Below are 22439 nucleotides of genomic sequence, written 5' to 3' on the forward strand. Positions count from 1 at the left end.
CGCTTGAGCAGAGCTGAGCTCCAGCAAGGAAAAGCTTGAGCTCCAGCTTATAGGAGGAGGAGTTAGAGCTCAAGCTCCCCCTCATTGGACCCCAAGTGGCTCTGCAGCGAGCACTGTCTCATTTTCTTTTGCGTCCCAGTGTACTTGAGCATTAAAACTGATCAAACTGGCACTGTTGATTTTCTGAAACAGGACAGAACATCACTATGCCTTTGCAAGTGTGTGGTAAAGTAAAAAATCGAATGAAAAAGTCCTGTCCAGGTGTTTTTATGATGTTTTTATGGTCTTAATGTCTCCATCCGCAGCTCTTGCTCTGCTGGTTTGTGGCAGTGTGTTGGATCTCCGTGTCCTCCTCCGTCTCCCTGTAAGGACTCAGAGTTTCGCTGTTCTGGTGGATCTGAGCGCTGTATTCCTGCAGTGTGGGTCTGTGATAATGAAGACGACTGCGGGGACGGTTCTGATGAGGTCTGTCCAATCACCTGTCCTCCTGAACACTTCCGCTGCTCTGGCGGAGCATGTTTACCTGTGGAGCTCAGGTGTGATGGACATCCAGACTGCGCCGACCAATCAGACGAGGACTTCTGTCCTCCGAGCACACCTGAGTCTGGCTGTCCCTCCGGAGAGTTCAGATGTGCAAATGGACGCTGTGTGCCGGGGCATAAAGTCTGTGATGGGAGGATGGATTGTGGATTTGCTGATGACTCTGATGAATATGGTATGTTTGTGTAGTATTAAACCTTATGTATTATACTTGATGCTAAATGATTAACATAAGGTGGAACTGTGGCTCAGTGGTTAGCACTGTCCCCTCAGAGCAAGAAAGTCACTGGTTCGAGTCAAGGCTAAGTCTTTCTGAGATTTCTGTGTGGAGTTTGCATGTTCTCCCCGTGTTGGTGTGGGTTTCCTCCAGGTGCTCCAGTTTCCTCCACAGTCCAAACACATGCGCTATAGGGGAATTGATGAGCTAAATTGGCCGTAGTGTATGAGTGTGTGTGAATGCGAGAGTGTGTATGGGTGTTTCCCAGTACTGGGTTTGGCAGGAAGAGTATCCACTGTGTAAAACATATGCTGGAATAGTTGTCGGTTCTTTCAGCTGTGGCGACCTTGATAAATAAGGGATTGAGCCGTAGGAAAATGAATGAATGAATGAATGAATGAACTACTAACATAATCATATCTTTGCTGAAAACCTGTGCACATAAAGAAATCTTAATATATGGTAATATATGCAAATGATATTCATGAAGTTCATATTTGGATTTCATATATATATATATATATATATATATATATATATATATATATATATATAATTAATGTCATATAAGTCAACATATTTTTGAAAAATTTGGTTTATTTATTTATTGGAATTACAAAAATGTACAATATTTTAGTAAATGTTATGTAGCTATTATTCTGTAAATGTGTTCATATCTTACCTCAGTAGCGGCACAAGCTTATGGCAAATGACGGTCGTGCTGGGGTGGTTGGTGTCACAGACAAAAGTGAAGGGGGTGGGTGGTAGGGTGATTTGCTGTTTGTGAGTGTCACGGACAACCGTACAATGCCACCCTACGACCCCATGCCTAAATCTGCCACTGATTACCATATATGAACATAACATAAATATGCTGAAAACCAGTATACATAAAGACATCTGATATATGCACTTTTATCATAATGAGCACAAATAAAAAAAACAAAAAAAAAACACTGTACATTGTTTACATCTGTTTCATTACTCAAATCAGGTTTATATATTGTTTACTTTCATAGATATTTATATACTTACATTTTATAATCATACTTCAGTCACTTCTGTGCATATATGTGTATTTATGTGTATGTTGTGTATGATGTGTATGTTGTGTGTATGACTTCACTGTGGATGGCAAAGTAAGAATCTCATTGTACAGGGAGACGTGTTTCCTTACTGTGCACATGACAATAAACAGTTGAATTGAATTGAATTGAGTTGAATATGAAAACATATGCATATTATTTATGACATACAACAAATTTGGATTTCACATATGTAAAATATGTCATATTTGCAACTTGTATCTTTCTAAATATTGCAAAACCTTTTTAATATATATATATATATATATATATATATATAAATATATATATATATATATATATATATATATATGTATATATATATATATATATATATATTTATAAATTGTATATTTGTGTTCATATATGCCTGTGAATATATACATACAAATATATTTAATAAATTTCAACATATGTACATTGTAGTAGTTAAAAATATATGTAAATGGATATTTTTGCAATATTTTGAAATATATATGTTGCACATATTATATATTTTACGTGTGTGAAAATCAAATATGAACATATGTAATCTGTATATCATATTTTTTATACGAGGTGATCCTCAACAAAAATCAATGCAATTTGCAATTTTTATTTTTATTTTGTATTCAGTCTAGAAGTTGCCCTGTAAATTAATACATTATTTTAAAAAGTAAAATAAATAAATTGCCCTGATTCATAAAATCTGAATCTGATTATATGCATCATTGTGTAAAATTAATGATATCATCATCTGCTTTACCAGATGTCTGGCCTGACATGTTGTTGTCTGAATGTTTCGTGAATGTTTTCTAAATGTTTTCTTAATGTTTTGTTTCTGCAGACTGTGGCGTGGTGTGTCGGCAGGAGGAGTTTCGCTGTTCCTCCGGTCGCTGTGTGCTGTTTCTGCACCGCTGTGATGGTCACGATGACTGCGGAGATTACAGTGATGAGCGAGGGTGTGTGTGTGCTCTCGGAGAGCTCCAGTGTCCGGGAGATCAGTGTGTGTCTGCAGAGAGAGTGTGTGATGGAAACAGAGACTGTCCATCCGGCATCGATGAGCTCATCTGTCCTGCCAAAGGTTTCAGTGATGGAAATTAATATTTTTGCATATAACATTTAACATTTTTAACATGATTGCATTTTAACATCCATCATCAAGTGCATTTATCAATATGTGTTGATCTCATGATGATGTCAACCAAACACTAAATCTGATTCAATTATTAAAGGCAGTGTCTTTTTGCTGATGGATGCTGATGTAAAGCACGTGTATTAATCATGTGAACGTGTGATTGTAGGATGCAGTCAGTTTGAGTTCGGCTGCACCAGTGGTCAGTGTGTGCCGCTAGCGTGGCGCTGTGATGGAGAGACAGACTGTCTGGACGGCAGTGATGAGAAACGCTGTTCCCGCACTTGTCAATCTGACCAGTTCCTCTGCCAGAGCGGAGACCAGTGCGTCCAGTACCAGCAGCTCTGTGACGGGACGCCAAACTGTAGAGATGCCTCCGACGAGAGCCTGGACAACTGCGGTAAAATACTGGAGCTTTTTTTTTATTTCTTACATCATAACCTTCTGTTTTCTTATAGAAAAATGACTTTTCTTCACTTCTGGTCACATGGAATACCTTTAGGGTGGAGCTATCAGTCATTTAGGGCGGGACTATCAGTCATTTGGGGCAGGACTATCAGTTATTTAGGGCAGGGCTATCATTCATTTAGAGTAAGGCTATTAGTCATTTAGGGCGGGGCTATCAGTCTTTTAGGGCGGGGCTATCAGTCATTTAGAACAGGGCTATTATTCCTTTAAGGTGGGACTATCAGTCATTTGAGGCGGGACTATCAGTCATTTAGAGAAGGGCTAGCAGTCAGTTAGGGCAGGGCTATCAGTAGTTTAGGACGAGGCTATCAAACCTTTAGGGCGGGACTATCAATCAATTTGGGCGGGGGTATCAGTCTTTTAGGTCAGGGCTATCAGTCATTTAGGGCGGTGCTTTCAGTCATTTAGGGCTGGACTATCAGTCCTTTGAGGTGGGACTATCAGTCATTTAGGGCGGTGCTTTCAGTCATTTAGGGCTGGACTATCAGTTCTTTGAGGTGGGACTATCAGTCATTTAGGGCGGGGATATCAGTCATTTAGGGCGGTGCTTTCAGTCATTTAGGGCTGGACTATCAGTCCTTTGAGGTGGGACTATCAGTCATTTAGGGCGGGGATATCAGTCATTTAGGGCTGGACTATCAGTCCTTTGAGGTGGGACTATCAGTCATTTAGGGCTGGACTATCAGTCCTTTGAGGTGGGACTATCAGTCATTTAGGGCGGTGCTTTCAGTCATTTAGGGCTGGACTATCAGTCCTTTGAGGTGGGACTATCAGTCATTTAGGGCGGGGATATCAGTCATATAGGGCTGGACTATCAGTCCTTTGAGGTGGGACTATCAGTCATTTAGGGCGGTGCTTTCAGTCATATAGGTGGGACTATCAGTCATTTAGGGCGGGAATATCAGTCATTTAGGGCGGTGCTTTCAGTCATTTAGGGCTGGACTATCAGGTCTTTGAGGTGGGACTATCAGTCATTTAGGGCGGGGATATCAGTCATTTAGGGCTGGACTATCAGTCCTTTGAGGTGGGACTATCAGTCATTTAGGGCGGGGATATCAGTCATTTAGGGCTGGACTATCAGTTCTTTGAGGTGGGACTATCAGTCATTTAGGGCGGGGATATCAGTCATTTAGGGCTGGACTATCAGTCCTTTAAAGTGGGACTATCAGTCATTTAGGGCGGTGCTTTCAGTCATTTAGGGCTGGACTATCAGTCCTTTGAGGTGGGACTATCAGTCATTTAGGGCGGGGATATCAGTCATTTAGGGCGGTGCTTTCAGTCATTTAGGTGGGACTATCAGTCATTTAGGGCGGGGATATCAGTCATTTAGGGCGGTGCTTTCAGTCATTTAGGGCTGGACTATCAGTTCTTTGAGGTGGGACTATCAGTCATTTAGGGCGGGGATATCAGTCATTTAGGGCTGGACTATCAGTCCTTTCAGGTGGGACTATCAGTCATTTAGGGCGGGGATATCAGTCATTTAGGGCTGGACTATCAGTACTTTGAGGTGGGACTATAAGTCATTTAGGGCGGGGATATCAGTCATTTAGGGCTGGACTATCAGTCCTTTAAAGTGGGACTATCAGTCATTTAGGGCGGTGCTTTCAGTAATTTAGGGCTGGACTATCAGTCCTTTGAGGTGGGACTATCAGTCATTTAGGGCGGTGCTTTCAGTCATTTAGGGCTGGACTATCAGTCCTTTGAGGTGGGACTATCAGTCATTTAGGGCGGTGCTTTCAGTCATTTAGGGCTGGACTATCAGTCCTTTGAGGTGGGACTATCAGTCATTTAGGGCGGGGATTTCAGTCATTTAGGTGGGACTATCAGTCATTTAGGGCGGGAATATCAGTCATTTAGGGCGGTGCTTTCAGTCATTTAGGGCTGGACTATCAGTCCTTTGAGGTGGGACTATCAGTCATTTAGGGCGGTGCTTTCAGTCATTTAGGGCTGGACTATCAGTCCTTTGAGGTGGGACTATCAGTCATTTAGGGCGGGGATATCAGTCATTTAGGGCTGGACTATCAGTCCTTTGAGGTGGGACTATCAGTCATTTAGGGCGGTGCTTTCAGTCATTTAGGGCTGGACTATCAGTCCTTTGAGGTGGGACTATCAGTCCTTTGAGGTGGGACTATCAGTCATTTAGGGCGGTGCTTTCAGTCATTTAGGGCTGGACTATCAGTCCTTTGAGGTGGGACTATCAGTCCTTTGAGGTGGGACTATCAGTCATTTAGGGCGGTGCTTTCAGTCATTTAGGGCTGGACTATCAGTTCTTTGAGGTGGGACTATCAGACATTTAGGGCGGGGATATCTGTCATTTAGGGCTGGACTATCAGTCCTTTAAAGTGGGACTATCAGTCATTTAGGGCGGTGCTTTCAGTCATTTAGGGCTGGACTATCAGTCCTTTGAGGTGGGACTATCAGTCATTTAGGGCGGTGCTTTCAGTCATTTATGTGGGACTATCAGTCATTTAGGGCGGGGATATCAGTCATTTAGGGCGGTGCTTTCAGTCATTTAGGGCTGGACTATCAGTTCTTTGAGGTGGGACTATCAGTCATTTAGGGCGGGAATATCAGTCATTTAGGGCTGGACTATCAGTCCTTTGAGGTGGGACTATCAGACATTTAGGGCGGGGATATCAGTCATTTAGGGCTGGACTATCAGTCCTTTGAGGTGGGACTATCAGTCATTTAGGGCGGGAATATCAGTCATTTAGGGCTGGACTATCAGTCCTTTGAGGTGGGACTATCAGTCATTTAGGGCGGGGATATCAGTCATTTAGGGCTGGACTATCAGTCCTTTGAGGTGGGACTATCAGTCATTTAGGGCGGGGATATCAGTCATTTAGGGCTGGACTATCAGTCCTTTGAGGTGGGACTATCAGTCATTTAGGGCGGGAATATCAGTCATTTAGGGCTGGACTATCAGTCCTTTGAGGTGGGACTATCAGTCATTTAGGGCGGGAATATCAGTCATTTAGGGCTGGACTATCAGTCCTTTGAGGTGGGACTATCAGTCATTTAGGCCGGTGCTTTCAGTCATTTAGGGCTGGACTATCAGTCCTTTGAGGTGGGACTATCAGTCATTTAGGGCGGTGCTTTCAGTCATTTAGGGCTGGACTATCAGTCCTTTGAGGTGGGACTATCAGTCCTTTGAGGTGGGACTATCAGTCATTTAGGGCGGTGCTTTCAGTCATTTAGGGCTGGACTATCAGTTCTTTGAGGTGGGACTATCAGACATTTAGGGCGGGGATATCTGTCATTTAGGGCTGGACTATCAGTCCTTTAAAGTGGGACTATCAGTCATTTAGGGCGGTGCTTTCAGTCATTTAGGGCTGGACTATCAGTCCTTTGAGGTGGGACTATCAGTCATTTAGGGCGGTGCTTTCAGTCATTTATGTGGGACTATCAGTCATTTAGGGCGGGGATATCAGTCATTTAGGGCGGTGCTTTCAGTCATTTAGGGCTGGACTATCAGTTCTTTGAGGTGGGACTATCAGTCATTTAGGGCGGGAATATCAGTCATTTAGGGCTGGACTATCAGTCCTTTGAGGTGGGACTATCAGACATTTAGGGCGGGGATATCAGTCATTTAGGGCTGGACTATCAGTCCTTTGAGGTGGGACTATCAGTCATTTAGGGCGGGAATATCAGTCATTTAGGGCTGGACTATTAGTCCTTTGAGGTGGGACTATCAGTCATTTAGGGCGGTGCTTTCAGTCATTTAGGTGGGACTATCAGTCATTTAGGGTGGGGATATCAGTCATTTAGGGCGGTGCTTTCAGTCATTTAGGTGGGACTATCAGTCATTTAGGGTGGGGATATCAGTCATTTAGGGTGGGGATATCAGTCATTTAGGGCTGGACTATCAGTCAAAATTTCACATTTCAGAAACTTCTGACTTAAATACTTTTTTACTTATTCACCTTGAAAGCTCATTAGCTCATCACTATTAGCTCATTGTTGTGTATTGTCAGAATGTACAAGATTGAGTTTGTTTGTTTTTTAATAAATTAATTTTGAGCGAAGACTTGTGTTTAAGTAAAATGTTCACTCAGTACCTGTATCACTAGTCTTTTCATCAGCACTTTCACTGTTGTCACTGTGTAGACCAGACACTGAGAGTAATCACTGACACACTGAAGTCTGTTTTTGTGTTTGCTTGATGTTTTCCTCCAGGATCCACACGGATTCCTCCCTGTCCTGGCAGCTTCTCGTGTGATAATCGCACATGTGTGAACGCTTCACGTGTGTGTAACGGCATTCCCGACTGCCCGAAAGGAGAGGACGAGATCCTCTGTGGTCAGTGACTACTCGAACTAAATATCTCAAATCTGATCAAATGTCTGTTTATGTTATGTTGAACCTCTACTGTAACTCACCTAAAATGTAAAAAAAATATATATATACTAGGATTTTTTTATACTCAATAAAATAATGTAAATTAAAATATGTAAATAAATTAAATATTAATCATTTTATAACGCATTTTTTAATTGTTTTAGTTTTTTATTATTATTTTAAAATACAATCTAATTTGGATACATGCATTTAATGATGCATTCCGAAATATACTGATTATTTAGAAACAAAAACATGAATTTATAAAAGAAATGTTTAAAGTGGTTTAGTAAAGTTTATTTTAAAAATCACTCTTTATATAAAAATATGTTAGTTTTGATTTAAAGCAATACTGTATATGCATGCAGTATACCAATATACATACTGCATTCTACAGCAATAAAAAAAAATGAAATAATCTACTCAAAACATTTTAAGGGGAGCATACCATTTATATAATTGTCATTTTGTCCAGATAAGGTGAGACCCTCCGCAGCGCCCCCAAGTGAAGGAAACATCAGTCGCATCTGTCCAGAGTTCACCTGTGCTGACGGATCCTGCGTTCCCTTTAATACGGTATACTGACCTCTTCTGTGTCCATTCAGTGTTTGTTTGTGTTTATGCATCACCAGTATAGAATCAGGGTCATTTTATATAATGCAAAACAACTTTATTAGTTACTAATAACTTTAATTCATTAGTAACTATTAGCTTTTATCAGTTAAAATTATTATATATAAACAGGGTGCCAATTATGCATTGACGATTGCAACCCGGGCTCATTGTGGAAATGTAGCCCTGCGGACGTTTCTGCAGACCGCGATTTACGTCCCGGGAAGTACGTATTTGAGCGTTTTTTGTTTTCGCGGATCCGCGAGAGGCCGCTGTGCGCGCTTTTTCGCGTCTCGGGCGCCTCTCAGGAGCGCGCGCCGTTCGCGCCCACGCTGTTCTCGCGCGAAAAGCCGCCGGATCGGCCGACTCGGCCGCCCTCCTCTTCCTCCTCCTCCTCCTCCTCCTTCCCTAAACCTGAGCGACGGTTCGCAAAAGCCGTACAGAAAAAAAAAAAGCAAAAGCCCTCGTCTTCGATTTCGACCGCGTTTTCGGATCCCGCCGTGTTCTCGCCCTTATTTTTCGGATTTCATTTTTCGTCTTACCTGATTTCCGGAACCGCTGTTCCCCGGACTCAATCACGGTCATTGTCCACCGCGGCCGGCTCCTCCTCCTCCTCCGGGGTCTCCTCTCCGCCGACGCAACGCTGTGAGCTAAGCGGACAAACTGGTTGCATAGGGAAAGCCCTCCACTCGGAGGCGAGCCGTCGGCCGACGAGTGCGAAGAGGAGGGGCGGAGCGGCGCCACACTGCCCCGCAGCGTTCGCTCGAAAAAAACTAAACGCGGCCTTTACGTACCTCCGGCCACGTAAATCGCGGTCTCCGCGGGGCTACGTTTCCAGAATGAGCTTGGGTTGGACGATTGGAAAGGGGGGGGTTTGGGGGGGTTGTCAAGTTTTTTGTTTATGTTTGATAATATGTCCCGGTGAGCCAGTTATATATTAAATTCAATTACATCTAATTTAATAATCAAACTTGTTCTGTTTTCAGTGTTTTGAGGGATATTAAGTGGCTCTCAATGTTATTTGTGATATTAAACGAATGGTGACAGGTTTGCTTTCCTGCACCTATTAATGGATGACCATGAAAGACTGCATTTTATTTGACTGTTAGCTTCCATGTGCAAGCCAGTATATAAATCTAGCATCTAGTTTTAAAGACACCTACAAGCACCCTTTTTAATGAAACATGTTTTGTGAACACTTACGCGGTCTGTTGATGCTCTAGATTTGCCAGTTCCAAACCAATGAATTAATATTTTCGGCGCAAATATACATTTACAACAGTATGAATCGTTATAGGGGTGGTCAATTATATATTGAAGTTATCTATTCTTTTAATTATTTATATTATTTAAGATACAGATCAGAGCAAACTATTTCTTAACTATTAAAGGGCAGACCCTCTATGTCAGGGGTGTGCAAACTCAGTCCTGGAGGGCCGGTGTCCTGCACAGTTTAGCTCCAACTCTAATCAAACACACCTGCTTATAGATTACTAGTGATCTTGAAGACACTGGCTGTGTCCAAAACCACCTACTACTCAGTAGGTACTGCATTTGAATTTAAACGTACTACTCGGCCGTTAGAAAAGTGCGTTCTATACAGTATGAATGTGAAAAGTATGAATGGGATTCGGACGTTCTACATCCGCCATTTTGTCATGGTCACATGACCTACCTGCGTAATTTGCGTCGCTTTACTCCCATTGATGAATTCTCTCGCGGGGCATCATGGGATGGCGCAGCATGCATGGGATGCGCACTTTAGAATCTCGCCATAAGTAGTAAGTCATCCAGGTACTTCTCGCATACTGATTTTCGAATTCAATGAATTCGGACATACTACTCGGCTCGCATACTGGTTTTAGCCTACTATATAGTATGGAAGTAAGCGGTTTCGGACGCAGCCACTGATTAGCTTATTCAGGTGTGTTTGATTAGTGTCGGGGTTTAACTGTGCAGGACACCGGCCCTCCAGGAATGAGTTTGCCCACCCCTGGTCTATACATATTGTTTTGATGTTCTTCAGTGCCAAATCCCCCTGTAATTCTCACTCGGTATATAAAGATATTAAACCTGCAGTTATATAGTCTATAGGAGATGTCCATGTGTACATGTTCAATGAAGTATATTTGTGTATTATCACCATATTGAGCTATAGAATATATGTCTAATTGTGCTGTGATAAAGTGTGTGGTTTTGTTGTGTTGTTGCAGATGTGTAATGGAGTATCAGACTGTCCCGGGACGGAGGCTTCAGATGAGTCTGGCTGTGGGGTTTGGGGTCCTTGGGGCCCCTGGAGCGCCTGCAGTCGGAGCTGTGGATCGGGAATCATGAGCCGACAGAGAAGCTGCAGTCCGGGGCTTTCAGACTGTAGAGGACACAAAAAACAACGCCAGCAGTGCTACTCCACCGCCTGTGCCGGTAACACACACTCGCACCCTAGACCCTTTTTACATTTCCGGGTTTATCAGCAGTAGAAGTCATCATCTTTTTAAAATCGTTGTGGAAAATATTTTATTTTTGATTTGTTTTTGTTTTTTTGTTTCTATTTTTACAAATGCATTTGTTTATTTATTTATTTATACATTGCATTTATTTATTAATTAATTTTTTTAAAGTTCTACAGTGCATTTATTTATTTATTCATTCATTCATTTTCTTGTCGGCTTAGTCCCTTTATTAATATGGGGTCGCCACAGCGGAATGAACCGCCAACTTATCCAGCAAGTTTTTACGCAGCGGATGCCCTTCCAGCCGCAACCCATCTCTGGGAAACATCCACACAAACACACACACCCATACACTACGGACAATTTAGCCTACCCAATTCACCTGTACCGCATGTCTTTGGACTGTGGGGGAAACCGAGTACCCGGAGGAAACCCACGTGAATGCAAGGAGAACATGCAAACTCCACACAGAAACGCCAACTAAGCTGAGGATCGAACCAGCAACCTTCTTGCTGTGAGGCGAACGTGCCACCCACTGCGCCACTGCGTCGCCTTATTTATTTATTTTTTTACTTATTCATTCATTCATTCATTCATTCATTCATTCATTTATTCAGTCATTTATTTTTTTATTTTGAGGGTATATATCAATTTAAAAGGCATTTAGTAATTTATTTTAAAAGTCTACATTGCATTTTTATTATTTATTAAGAACTACATCGCATTTATCTATTTTTTTAAGGTCTACATTGTATTTATTAATTTATTTTTAAGGTCTACATTGCATTTATTTATAAATTTTATTTTTAAGGATAACGTCACTTTTATTTATTTATTTATTCATTTATTTATTATTTCATGGTCTACGTTTATTTATTTATTTTTAAGGCCTAGATTGCATTTATTTATTATTATTTTTATTATTATATTTTTTAAGGTCCACGTTGCATTTATTTTTTAATTTCTTTTATTTATAATATTGGAATTGCATTTATTTGTTTATTTATTTAAGCACTACATTAAATTTTTTGTTGTTGTTTTAGTTTTGTTAGTTAAATTTTAAGATCTACAATGCATTTGTTTATTATTATTATTATTATTATTATTATTATTATTATTATTGCTATTATTTATTTTTTTGTGGTTGTTTAAAGTCCACCAGAGGTGGGATTGATTAGGCTTGGTTCTGATTTTGCATTTTGATATTATTGAATAAAATTGCTTCGAGATGTAATTTAATTAACAGTTGTTAACACCAAACAAAAAAGCAGTCTATACTACTCATCTAGGCTGCATTTGATCAAATGTACAATAAAAATGTGAAATTATTACAATTTAAAATAACCATTTTACCAATAGTAAAATGACCAATAAAAATACAATTTTAATTTATTCCTGTAATTTAGATTTAAAAAATTGCATCGTTGCTGCAGTATTCACTGCAATAAATACATTTCTTATTTAAAATGCTCTCCTTACTAATACTCACTTAATGTTGACTCAATATTTCTTAAAATAATACAATGTTTTTTCTTGTCTATGAAATGCTTTTTGATTTAATAGTTTTTGGATATTTGGATTAGAAACAAGACAAAATTCAAAGCAAGAAAAGCATTTTAGCAGTGTACTATGGTATAAAACAACTTAAAATACCATGCAAATAATTATTGTCTGAATATGTTAATTTGCCTCATGTTTATTCATTGTAGGTGTAATATTGTGATATTGAGTTTTCTGGTTGTGTCTCAACAGTGGATGGCTACTGGTCACCGTGGTCAACATGGTCAAACTGCAGTAAAAGCTGTGGTGGTGTTGAAATCCGTCAGAGAGAGTGTTTTCCACCGCAGAACGGTGGTAGAAGCTGTGCAGATCTACCTGGAGAAACTAACATGACCACCGATATCAGTAAGAAACAACACAGACTGTAAAAAATGTGTATTTTGTGATGTTTCGGGCTCATTTGAGGTTGTGAATTGCATTATGGGATGTTGATCTCTGCATTGTCCACTTTTAATGCTGAAAATTCAACTCTACAGTTTAACAAACTGACTTTTATTGACATTTTAGTTGTTCAAAATAAAAATATTATGTATAATGAGTATTATAGAGGGAAATAAAGCTGTAAAAGAAGAGAAAATGGGCTGCAGTTTATTACAAGGTTGTACAACAGCAACCCAGACAATATAGCACTGCAAACTATTACACATGCTTACAAAAGTCACTTTATCTGTACCTTTCTAGGTTAAAAGTTGTTGGAGGATTGGCGCAATAGCCTAGTGGTTAATGTGCTGACATATGGTGCAATAGCACTTCAGGGCGTCCTGAGTTCAAATCCCTGCTCGAGGACATTTCCTATCCCTATACCCCCTTTCTCTCCCCCTTCGCTTCCTGTCTGAAATACCGTCCGATCCAATTTGTTGTAAAAAAAAAATAAATGAGTGAAAAGGAGAGAAGAACCCAGTCCAGGAGACTCGGAACAAGCAGAAATCCTTTATTGAGACGTGTTGGTTAATCTGCAGTCATACAGCGTCTTTTAGATGTCCATGTGTCTCCAAGAGCCTACTAGAGGTCTGCAGTCTGCAAGTTCTTTCACAAGTCTCTCACAAGTCTCACATAAGTCTGAATTAAGACAAAGATTTCATGGCTATATTGTGTTCTTAGGAGGAGGGGATATAGCTAAACAAAGCATGCAAATTCAGTATTGGAGTCAGCATGGCATAGGTGTTAAAAAGCGGCCCAGCTACTGACCACACAAGTTAATCAACATAGGGTTTCTGTAGCATAAAAGCAACACCAGAAAACAGAGTCGTTTAAAGCATTTGCATCACTGGCTTAGCCTGTAGTCAGAGAGATAAAGGTTAAATGTCCCTCCTAGCTGGGATGTTAATGAAATTATATAATTGAAAACCAAAGAATATAACTTTTCAGTTATACGTAGATTATTGTTCATTTGGAATTAGTTGATAGAAATTTATATTTTCACAAATTAATAAAGGCAAACAGGCCAAAAAATAAAATCTTTAAAAAAAAAAGTTGTTGGAGGAAAGATCAAAATCCTATAATGCAATTCAAAAGCATAAATAAATGGGGAAAATAAAAACACAAATCACAAAATAGGGAAACTGCTAATTTACGGTTATTTTTTTACAGTGTAGAGCCTTTTGTTCACTGCTCAAGTTACAACTGCTTCTAGTTATGACCATCTTAGCCTATTGTTAGCACATTGTTAGTCTTAAGGCCCAATCATACCAAGCATGATAACTATAAAGATAACAATAATGATATAGTTGTAAAAATGGTTCACGGTGTTAAAGAATAGCATAGTTCACACCACAACTACAACGATAAAGATACAGAGGGTACTCTATACCAGGATGCAATATCATTGGGATCATTTTCTGAATGACTTTTCCCAGCTGATAAAACACTGACAGCCAGTCAGAATCCAGTGGAAAAATAAAGCCCAGTTTAAAGATACAGACGACACTGTGGAGAAACTCACTGATGATGTTCAGCCCTCTTTTAAAAGAGTAAATGACTGTCAAAACTGTTTAACGATACTTGGGAACGGCACTTTATTTAAAATCAGCTGAATTATTCCCCTCCTGTATATGTTTTTCATCGATTTCTCTTTAACAGAGAAGATTTTCTCAGCACATTTCTAATCACTCATCTCTAATAACTGATTTGTTTTCTCTTTGCCATGATGACAGCACATAATATTAGACTAGATATTCTTCTACACACTAGTATTCAGCTTAAAGTGACATTTAAAGGGTTAACTAGGGTAATTAGGGTAAAGTTAGGGTAATTAGGCAAGTCATTGTATAACAGTGGTTAGTTCTGAAGACAATTCAAAACTAATATTGCTTAAGGGGGCTGATAATATACCGTAAAATGGGTTTAAAACATTTAAAAACATTTATTCCAGTCGAAATAAAACAAATGAGACTTTCTCCAGAAGAACAAAATATTAAAGGAAATACTGTGAAAAATTCCTGAATCTGTTCAACATCATTTGGGAAATATTTGACAAATAAAAGAAAATTCAGAGGAGTGTGAATAATTTGAAATTTTGATAATTTTGTCTTAACCTTTACCTAACAACTAAATTGAATAAGTGAAGTTTATTCATAAACTAATTTCGAGAGGATCACGTGCTTATGATTTATCACGGCCGGTATCACATTTACTTATCACTATCTTCCAATCATATGAGCCCTAAGCTACTATAAATAGCCACAGTTTTCAGTTCACTTTATCTTCGTTTGGAAGAAACCCCCCTCCTCCCCTATTCTCCTCCTTTACCTGTGATTGGGCGGCACGGTGGCCCAGTGGTTAGCACTGTGAGCCACACAGCAAGAACACTGCCAGCCCTGGTTCCACAGGACCGGTGGGTGTTTCTGTGAGGAGTTTGTATGTCGTCCCCGTGTCCGCGTGGGTTTTCCCCGGGTTCTCCGGTTTCCTCCCACCATCCAAAGACATTCAACATACATAACAATCAAGCTTTGTCTAACCCCTTGTGTTCCCTTAGCCACCGCAGCAGGGGAGTTCTGAGATCCACCGAGCTCAGGCTCCCCTCTCGCTCTGCCAACGGGAGGAAGCCCCGGGCTCGAGCAGCCCTTGAGCTCGGGGCTCTCTCCCAGGACAGCATGCCAAACAAGCTTTTATAAATCATCAGCTAAGTGTGAACTCTAGAATTGGTAAAAAAAAAAAAAAAAAAAAAAACAGCTTGTGTTGTTGAATAGCTGTATGACATTAACTTTATAATAAAACGAATGACTGTGAGTGTTGTGTTTAATGTATGACTGTGAGTGTTGTGTTTAATGTATGACTGTGAGTGTTGTGTTTAATGTATGACTGTGAGTGTTGTGTTAAATGTATGAGTGTGAGTGTTGTGTTAAATGTATGACTGTGAGTGTTGTGTTAAATGTATGACTGTGAGTGTTGTGTTAAATGTATGACTGTGAGTGTTGTGTTTAATGTATGACTGTGAGTGTTGTGTTTAATGTATGACTGTGAGTGTTGTGTTAAATGTATGACTGTGAGTGTTGTGTTTAATGTATGACTGTGAGTGTTGTGTTTAATGTATGACTGTGAGTGTTGTGTTTAATGTATGACTGTGAGTGTTGTGTTAAATGTATGACTGTGAGTGTTGTGTTAAATGTATGACTGTGAGTGTTGTGTTAAATGTATGACTGTGAGTGTTGTGTTTAATGTATGACTGTGAGTGTTGTGTTTAATGTATGACTGTGAGTGTTGTGTTAAATGTATGACTGTGAGTGTTGTGTTTAATGTATGACTGTGAGTGTTGTGTTTAATGTATGACTGTGAGTGTTGTGTTAAATGTATGACTGTGAGTGTTGTGTTAAATGTATGACTGTGAGTGTTGTGTTAAATGTATGACTGTGAGTGTTGTGTTAAATGTATGACTGTGAGTGTTGTGTTAAATGTATGACTGTGAGTGTTGTGTTTAATGTATGACTGTGAGTGTTGTGTTAAATGTATGACTGTGAGTGTTGTGTTAAATGTATGACTGTGAGTGTTGTGTTTAATGTATGACTGTGAGTGTTGTGTTAAATGTATGACTGTGAGTGTTGTGTTAAACGTATGACTGTGAGTGTTGTGTTAAATGTATGACTGTGAGTGTTGTGTTAAACGTATGACTGTGAGTGTTGTGTTAAATGTATGACTGTGAGTGTTGTGTTAAATGTATGACTGTGAGTGTTGTGTTTAATGTATGACTGTGAGTGTTGTGTTAAATGTATGACTGTGAGTGTTGTGTTAAATGTATGACTGTGAGTGTTGTGTTAAACGTATGACTGTGAGTGTTGTGTTTAATGTATGACTGTGAGTGTTGTGTTAAACGTATGACTGTGAGTGTTGTGTTTAATGTATGACTGTGAGTGTTGTGTTTAATGTATGACTGTGAGTGTTGTGTTAAATGTATGACTGTGAGTGTTGTGTTAAATGTATGACTGTGAGTGTTGTGTTTAATGTATGACTGTGAGTGTTGTGTTAAACGTATGACTGTGAGTGTTGTGTTAAATGTATGACTGTGAGTGTTGTGTTAAACGTATGACTGTGAGTGTTGTGTTTAATGTATGACTGTGAGTGTTGTGTTAAACGTATGACTGTGAGTGTTGTGTTTAATGTATGACTGTGAGTGTTGTGTTAAATGTATGACTGTGAGTGTTGTGTTAAACGTATGACTGTGAGTGTTGTGTTTAATGTATGACTGTGAGTGTTGTGTTAAACGTATGACTGTGAGTGTTGTGTTTAATGTATGACTGTGAGTGTTGTGTTAAACGTATGACTGTGAGTGTTGTGTTAAATGTATGACTGTGAGTGTTGTGTTTAATGTATGACTGTGAGTGTTGTGTTAAATGTATGACTGTGAGTGTTGTGTTTAATGTATGACTGTGAGTGTTGTGTTTAATGTATGACTGTGAGTGTTGTGTTAAATGTATGACTGTGAGTGTTGTGTTAAATGTATGACTGTGAGTGTTGTGTTAAATGTATGACTGTGAGTGTTGTGTTAAATGTATGACTGTGAGTGTTGTGTTAAACGTATGACTGTGAGTGTTGTGTTAAATGTATGATTGTGAGTGTTGTTGTTTTCAGGGCCGTGTGCTCAGGATTGCTCTGATGTCTCCTGTCCTGCTGGTTTGGTCAGTCACACCTGTGCTTCGTGCCCCTTGACCTGCGCTCATGTATCCGGGACCGCGACCTGTGACCCTGACTCAAAGTGCTTCGCAGGTGAGCTGTAAACTTCACTGCTTCTTTAAAGCCACTTTCAGAACAAACCTGCATCATGTTGACTAGAGATTAGCCAAAATGACAATAACAGAAATTAATATGTTCTGGATTGTTTATAATAGAGACCAACACCAAATATCTTAGTTTGATCTTAGCACTTTGTTGAATCCATGCTATGAGGGATGACATCAGTCATTTTTTGCAGATAAATTTCATTCATTCATTCATTTTCATTTCGGCTTAGTCTCTTTAAGAGCGTTGCTGTTCAGAAGAGGGGGTTGAAGAGCAGAGTTTCAAAGCAGAGTTTCAGAGCAGAGAGGGAGGCATGGCTTTGGTCCCAAACTTTATAGGGCAGGTTCGGATCCACCCTCCATGGAAAGTTGACCAATTAGAAACTAACGTCCCAGAGACATAACTTTATGACTCTTTGTCCGAGGCAGATGAATTTGCATAGGCCAACTGGGGCAGAAATGTTCAAGTCTCTTAAAATCTTAACATGTTGCACTCATATTAAGATAAAATGTCAACGATCAATTAGTATAGCAAGTTATCTTTAGAACAAAACTAAACTTGAACCGTTTATGAGTTCGTTTAGCTTTGGTAGAGTTAAACATTGTATACAGAATTATTAAAACCAATAATATTAATACAGGAGCAAGGGAAACGTTGCAAAACACATGATTACACATAAAGAGAGAGTGAAGTTTACATTAAAACATCAGTCTTAAGCAAGGAGCTTAAAGAAGTCCTGAACCGTTCTTTGTTCAGTGCTGCATGGCACATTCCTTTTGGGTCATAAATACCTTAGAATCAGATTACAACTGACCCTCGAGTCTTCCTTAGGCAAAAGTTGGCTCATTTGTTAAATAAAGAGCAAATTAATTATTTGTCTGGTCGGCCATATTTTAATTTTTTTGTTTTGTTTCGTTTAGTTTTGTCGTTTTGTTTCGTTTCATTGTTTTGTTTTGTTTGTTTATTTTTGTTTCACTTTGTTTCCTTTCGTTGTTTTGTTTCATTGTTTGTTTAGTTTTGTTTAATTTTGTTTCAGTGTTTTGTTTTTGTTTGTTTTTTTGTTTTGTTTCATTGTTTTGTTTTGTTTCATTTCGCTTTGTTTCGTTTTCTTGTTTTGTTTCGTTGTTTTGTTTTGTGTCACTTTGTTTTGCTTTTTCATTTCATTTCTTTGTTTTGTTTTTTTTTGTTTTGCTTTGTTTCTTTTTTTCTTTTTGTGTCGTTGTTTTATTTTGTTTCATTTTATTTAATTTTGTTTCATATCTTTTCATTGTTTTGTTTGTGTTTTGTTTTGTTTCATTGTTTTGTTTCGTTTCATTTTGCTTTGTTTCATTTTCTTGTGTTGTTTTGTTTAGTTATTTTGTTTTGTTACACATCCATACACACTCATTCAAACACAATTCTTTCTAACATTCCGTTTATTTATCAGGGACCGCCACAGCGGAATGTACCGCCAACTATTTCAGCATATGTTTTGCACAGCAGATGCCCTTCCAGCTGCAACCCAGTACTGGAAAACACTCATACACACTCATTCATACACACAAGCATACACTACAGCCATTTTAATTCAATTCCCCTAAAGCGCATGTGTTTGGACTGTGGGAGAAACTGGAGCACTCAGAGGAAACCCACGCCAACATGGGCAGAACATGCAAACTCCACACAGAAACACCAACTGACCCAGTCAGAGCTTGAACCAGCGACCTTCTTGCTGTGAGGCCACAGTGCTAACCACTGAGCCACCGTGTTGCCCTACAAGAGAATTGATTTGCATTAATCTCTGTCGTACTGTATTCTGCTGTGTCAGGCTGCTGGTGTCCTGAAGGGAAGGTGATGAATGCGGATCATCAGTGTGTTCCTCCAGAGGAGTGTGTGTGTGAGGTGTCTGGCGTACGCTACTGGCCCGGTCAGCAGGTCAAAGTGGGCTGTGACATCTGTGTGTGTGAGAGAGGCAGAACCCAGCACTGCCAGCCTAATCCAGAGTGCTCAGGTAAACACACACACACACACACACATACTCACACACTGAACACAGCACCGTTAGCCCAACCCCAGAGGTGAACACACGCAAACTCACAAGCACACTTACACGTACACACACAAACAAACAAACAAACACAACATACAAACTTACACTCGCACACACAACACACTCACAACACTCCTATACAACACTCACACACATACACTTCCAAACACACACACAACACACACACGCACACACTCATAATACAAACATGTAGACACATAAAATCTCAGGAATTTATGTTTTTTGTGTCTTTTTATTATGTGTGTGTGTGTGTGTGTGTGTGTGTGGTCAGTTCACTGCGGCTGGTCCTCCTGGTCTCTCTGGGGTGAGTGTTTGGGTCCATGTGGAGTTCAGAGTGTCCAGTGGTCTTTCCGAAGCCCAAATAATCCCACAAAACACGGAAACGGCCGTCAGTGTCGAGGAATTTACCGGAAAGCCCGACGGTTTGTATGAACATTTCACATTTCAGCATCTTGAACGTCTGCCAAACAGAAAACCCTGCACTGATGTTTCACTTTAGACAACGTTTTTCACTTTTAATTAGATGTGTGTCATGTGTAAACTACTGTATAATATAAAGTACATCAATATACTACTCATAATTCTGTGATTGCAAACTCAATATTATTCACAGCATAACCCCATCAAACACTCATTGTCTTGTTAGTGGGATAAATAAAAATGTGCATGAATGAGAAAATCAAGTGTAGACTGTTAAAAAAATTGTTGAGCACAATTAGTTGAGAAAATAGTTTAAAATGAGTTCATACAGTGAAGATTGTGTGGTATTTCATGTAGTTTTGATAATTGTGTAGTCTTTTGAACCTAATGACTGTAACACATCTAAAAACTGTTTAATTTAATATCTATAATGTTGATCGCATTTTATTTACACGTTGAACAATTCAGAATTTAGACTGTTTGTTTCTTTGTTTCTTGGTTTGTAGTTTTGGTTTGTTTTTCTGTCGTTTATAATATTTTTTGTTGTGTTTGTTTTGTTTTGTGTTTTGTTTTGTGTTTTGTTTTGTGTTTTCATTTTGTTTTGTTTTGTCAATTTATTTTGTCTTTCGTTTCATTGTTTTGTTTGTTTTTTGTTTCGTTAAGTTTAATTTCGCTTTGTTTCGTTTCGTTGTTTTGTTTCAGTGTTTTGTTTTGTTGTTTTGTTTTTTTATTTTGTTTTGTGTCGTTTAGTTTTGTTTCGTTTCATTGTTTTGTTTTGTTTGTTTATTTTTGTTTCACTTTGTTTCCTTTTGTTGTTGTTTTGTGTCATTGTTTTGTTTAGTTTTGTTTAATTTTGTTTCAGTGTTTTGTTTTTGTTTGCTTTTTTGTTTTGTTTCATTGTTTTGTTTTGTTTCATTTTGCTTTGTTTCATTTTCTTGTTTTGTTTCGTTGTTTTGTTTCGTGTCGTTTTGTTTTGCTTTTTCATTTCATTGTTTTGTTTTTTTGTTTTGCTTTGTTTCTTTTTTTCTTTTTGTGTCGTTGTTTTATTTTGTTTCATTTTATTTAATTTTGTTTCATATCTTTTCATTGTTTTGTTTGTGTTTTGTTTTGTTTCATTGTTTTGTTTCGTTTCATTTTGCTTTGTTTCATTTTCTTGTTTTGTTTTGTTTAGTTATTTTGTTTTGTTGTTTAGTTTCGTGTTTTGTTTTGTTTTGTTTCATTGTTTTGTTTTGTTTGTTTTTTCCTTTCCTTTTTTTCGTTGTTGTTTTGTTTCCTTGTTTTGTCTCCTTCCGATGTTTTGTTTAATTCTACTTTGTTTTATTGCTTTGTTTCATTGTTTCGTTTTGTTTCATTTTGTTTCATTGTTTTTTTTTCATTTCGTTTTGTTGTTTCATTTCATTTGATTTGATTTGTTTTGTTTTTCTGTCATTTCTAATGTTGTACATTTGAATGTTGTGTAATATTACAAATGTGGTGTCCTAATTACTTTTTTTTTTAAAGTTGAAAAGCAGCGAAAATTCTCATTGTGTGTGTGTGTGTGTGTGTGTGTGCGCGTGTGCGTGTGTGTGTGTGTGTGTGTGCGTGTGTTTGTTCAGCTGTCAGACAGAGCCGTGCAGTGAGTGTGAGTATTTGGGACATACATATGCAGTGGGCGAGCGCTGGAAAGGAGGTCAGTGCCAGCTGTGCCAGTGTTTGCCCAACCTCACTGTACAGTGTGGCCCATACTGCCCATATGCTGCCACTGGATGCCCACAGGTGTGTGTGCGTGTGTGTTGCATTTGTGTGTTCTGTGGTGTTTGTTCTGTGTTGTGTGTCTGTGGTAACCTACAATACTTTCTGTCTAGTCCATCATCATACTAATGTGTTGCTATTGTTTTGTACACATTTTCCTGATGTCAGGGTCATATTCTAACTCCAGCAGAAGGAGACGAGTGCTGCCATTGTGAGGAGAGACGTTAGTGCTGACCAGTTATTTTCTGCATGTAGTATTTGTGTGTCTAATACCACAATGCTTCATGCTGTATAATCATGCACATCTTTGTGTTCTCAGGTAATGGTTCCACTATTACGACGACTACGCCAATGATCCTGCCAATAACACTCGAACCCTCCAGACCACCAGAGGGCCCTCCAACAGTGCCCACATACCCTCTACCACCCGGAGGTCAGATTCATTAACATTTTTTTCATTATGACCTATTTGTCTATACAGTGCCTATAGAAAATCATCATAGCCCTTTGAAATAAATACTTAATTTTATAATATAGTCTGAAACCAAATCACATTCCTTATAACTTTTTTCCAGCCTTCAAACTGTTTTTAAAGCCGTCCCCTAACCTGTGCCTTTCTACAACTTTAACTCGAACGTCTTTT

General features: G+C 39.0%; 2 protein-coding genes across 4 annotated transcripts in view; both read left to right on the top strand.

The window, feature by feature from the left end:
- The window catches only part of katnip (katanin interacting protein), a 1410884-nt gene that overhangs the window by 525601 nt on the left and 862844 nt on the right, over positions 1 to 22439 (top strand). The gene's annotated exons all lie outside the window — the stretch shown is intronic.
- Positions 1 to 22439, top strand: part of sspo (SCO-spondin) — a 188443-nt gene that overhangs the window by 71379 nt on the left and 94625 nt on the right. For all 3 annotated transcript variants that reach the window (XM_087307978.1, NM_001442551.1, XM_087307979.1), the window contains 13 exons: positions 306 to 715; positions 2669 to 2905; positions 3126 to 3356; positions 7601 to 7723; positions 8238 to 8338; positions 10588 to 10795; positions 12577 to 12729; positions 17449 to 17583; positions 19403 to 19585; positions 19917 to 20067; positions 21661 to 21820; positions 21965 to 22019; positions 22116 to 22229. In XM_087307978.1, coding sequence (XP_087164104.1) covers positions 306 to 715; positions 2669 to 2905; positions 3126 to 3356; positions 7601 to 7723; positions 8238 to 8338; positions 10588 to 10795; positions 12577 to 12729; positions 17449 to 17583; positions 19403 to 19585; positions 19917 to 20067; positions 21661 to 21820; positions 21965 to 22019; positions 22116 to 22229 — 2261 coding nt within the window. The remainder of the gene's footprint in view (positions 1 to 305; positions 716 to 2668; positions 2906 to 3125; positions 3357 to 7600; positions 7724 to 8237; positions 8339 to 10587; positions 10796 to 12576; positions 12730 to 17448; positions 17584 to 19402; positions 19586 to 19916; positions 20068 to 21660; positions 21821 to 21964; positions 22020 to 22115; positions 22230 to 22439) is intronic.

This window comes from Danio rerio, chromosome 24 (assembly GCF_052040795.2).
Source record: "Danio rerio strain M-AB ecotype USA chromosome 24, GRCz13ab, whole genome shotgun sequence".
In the NCBI taxonomy this organism is placed as follows: domain Eukaryota; kingdom Metazoa; phylum Chordata; class Actinopteri; order Cypriniformes; family Danionidae; genus Danio; species Danio rerio.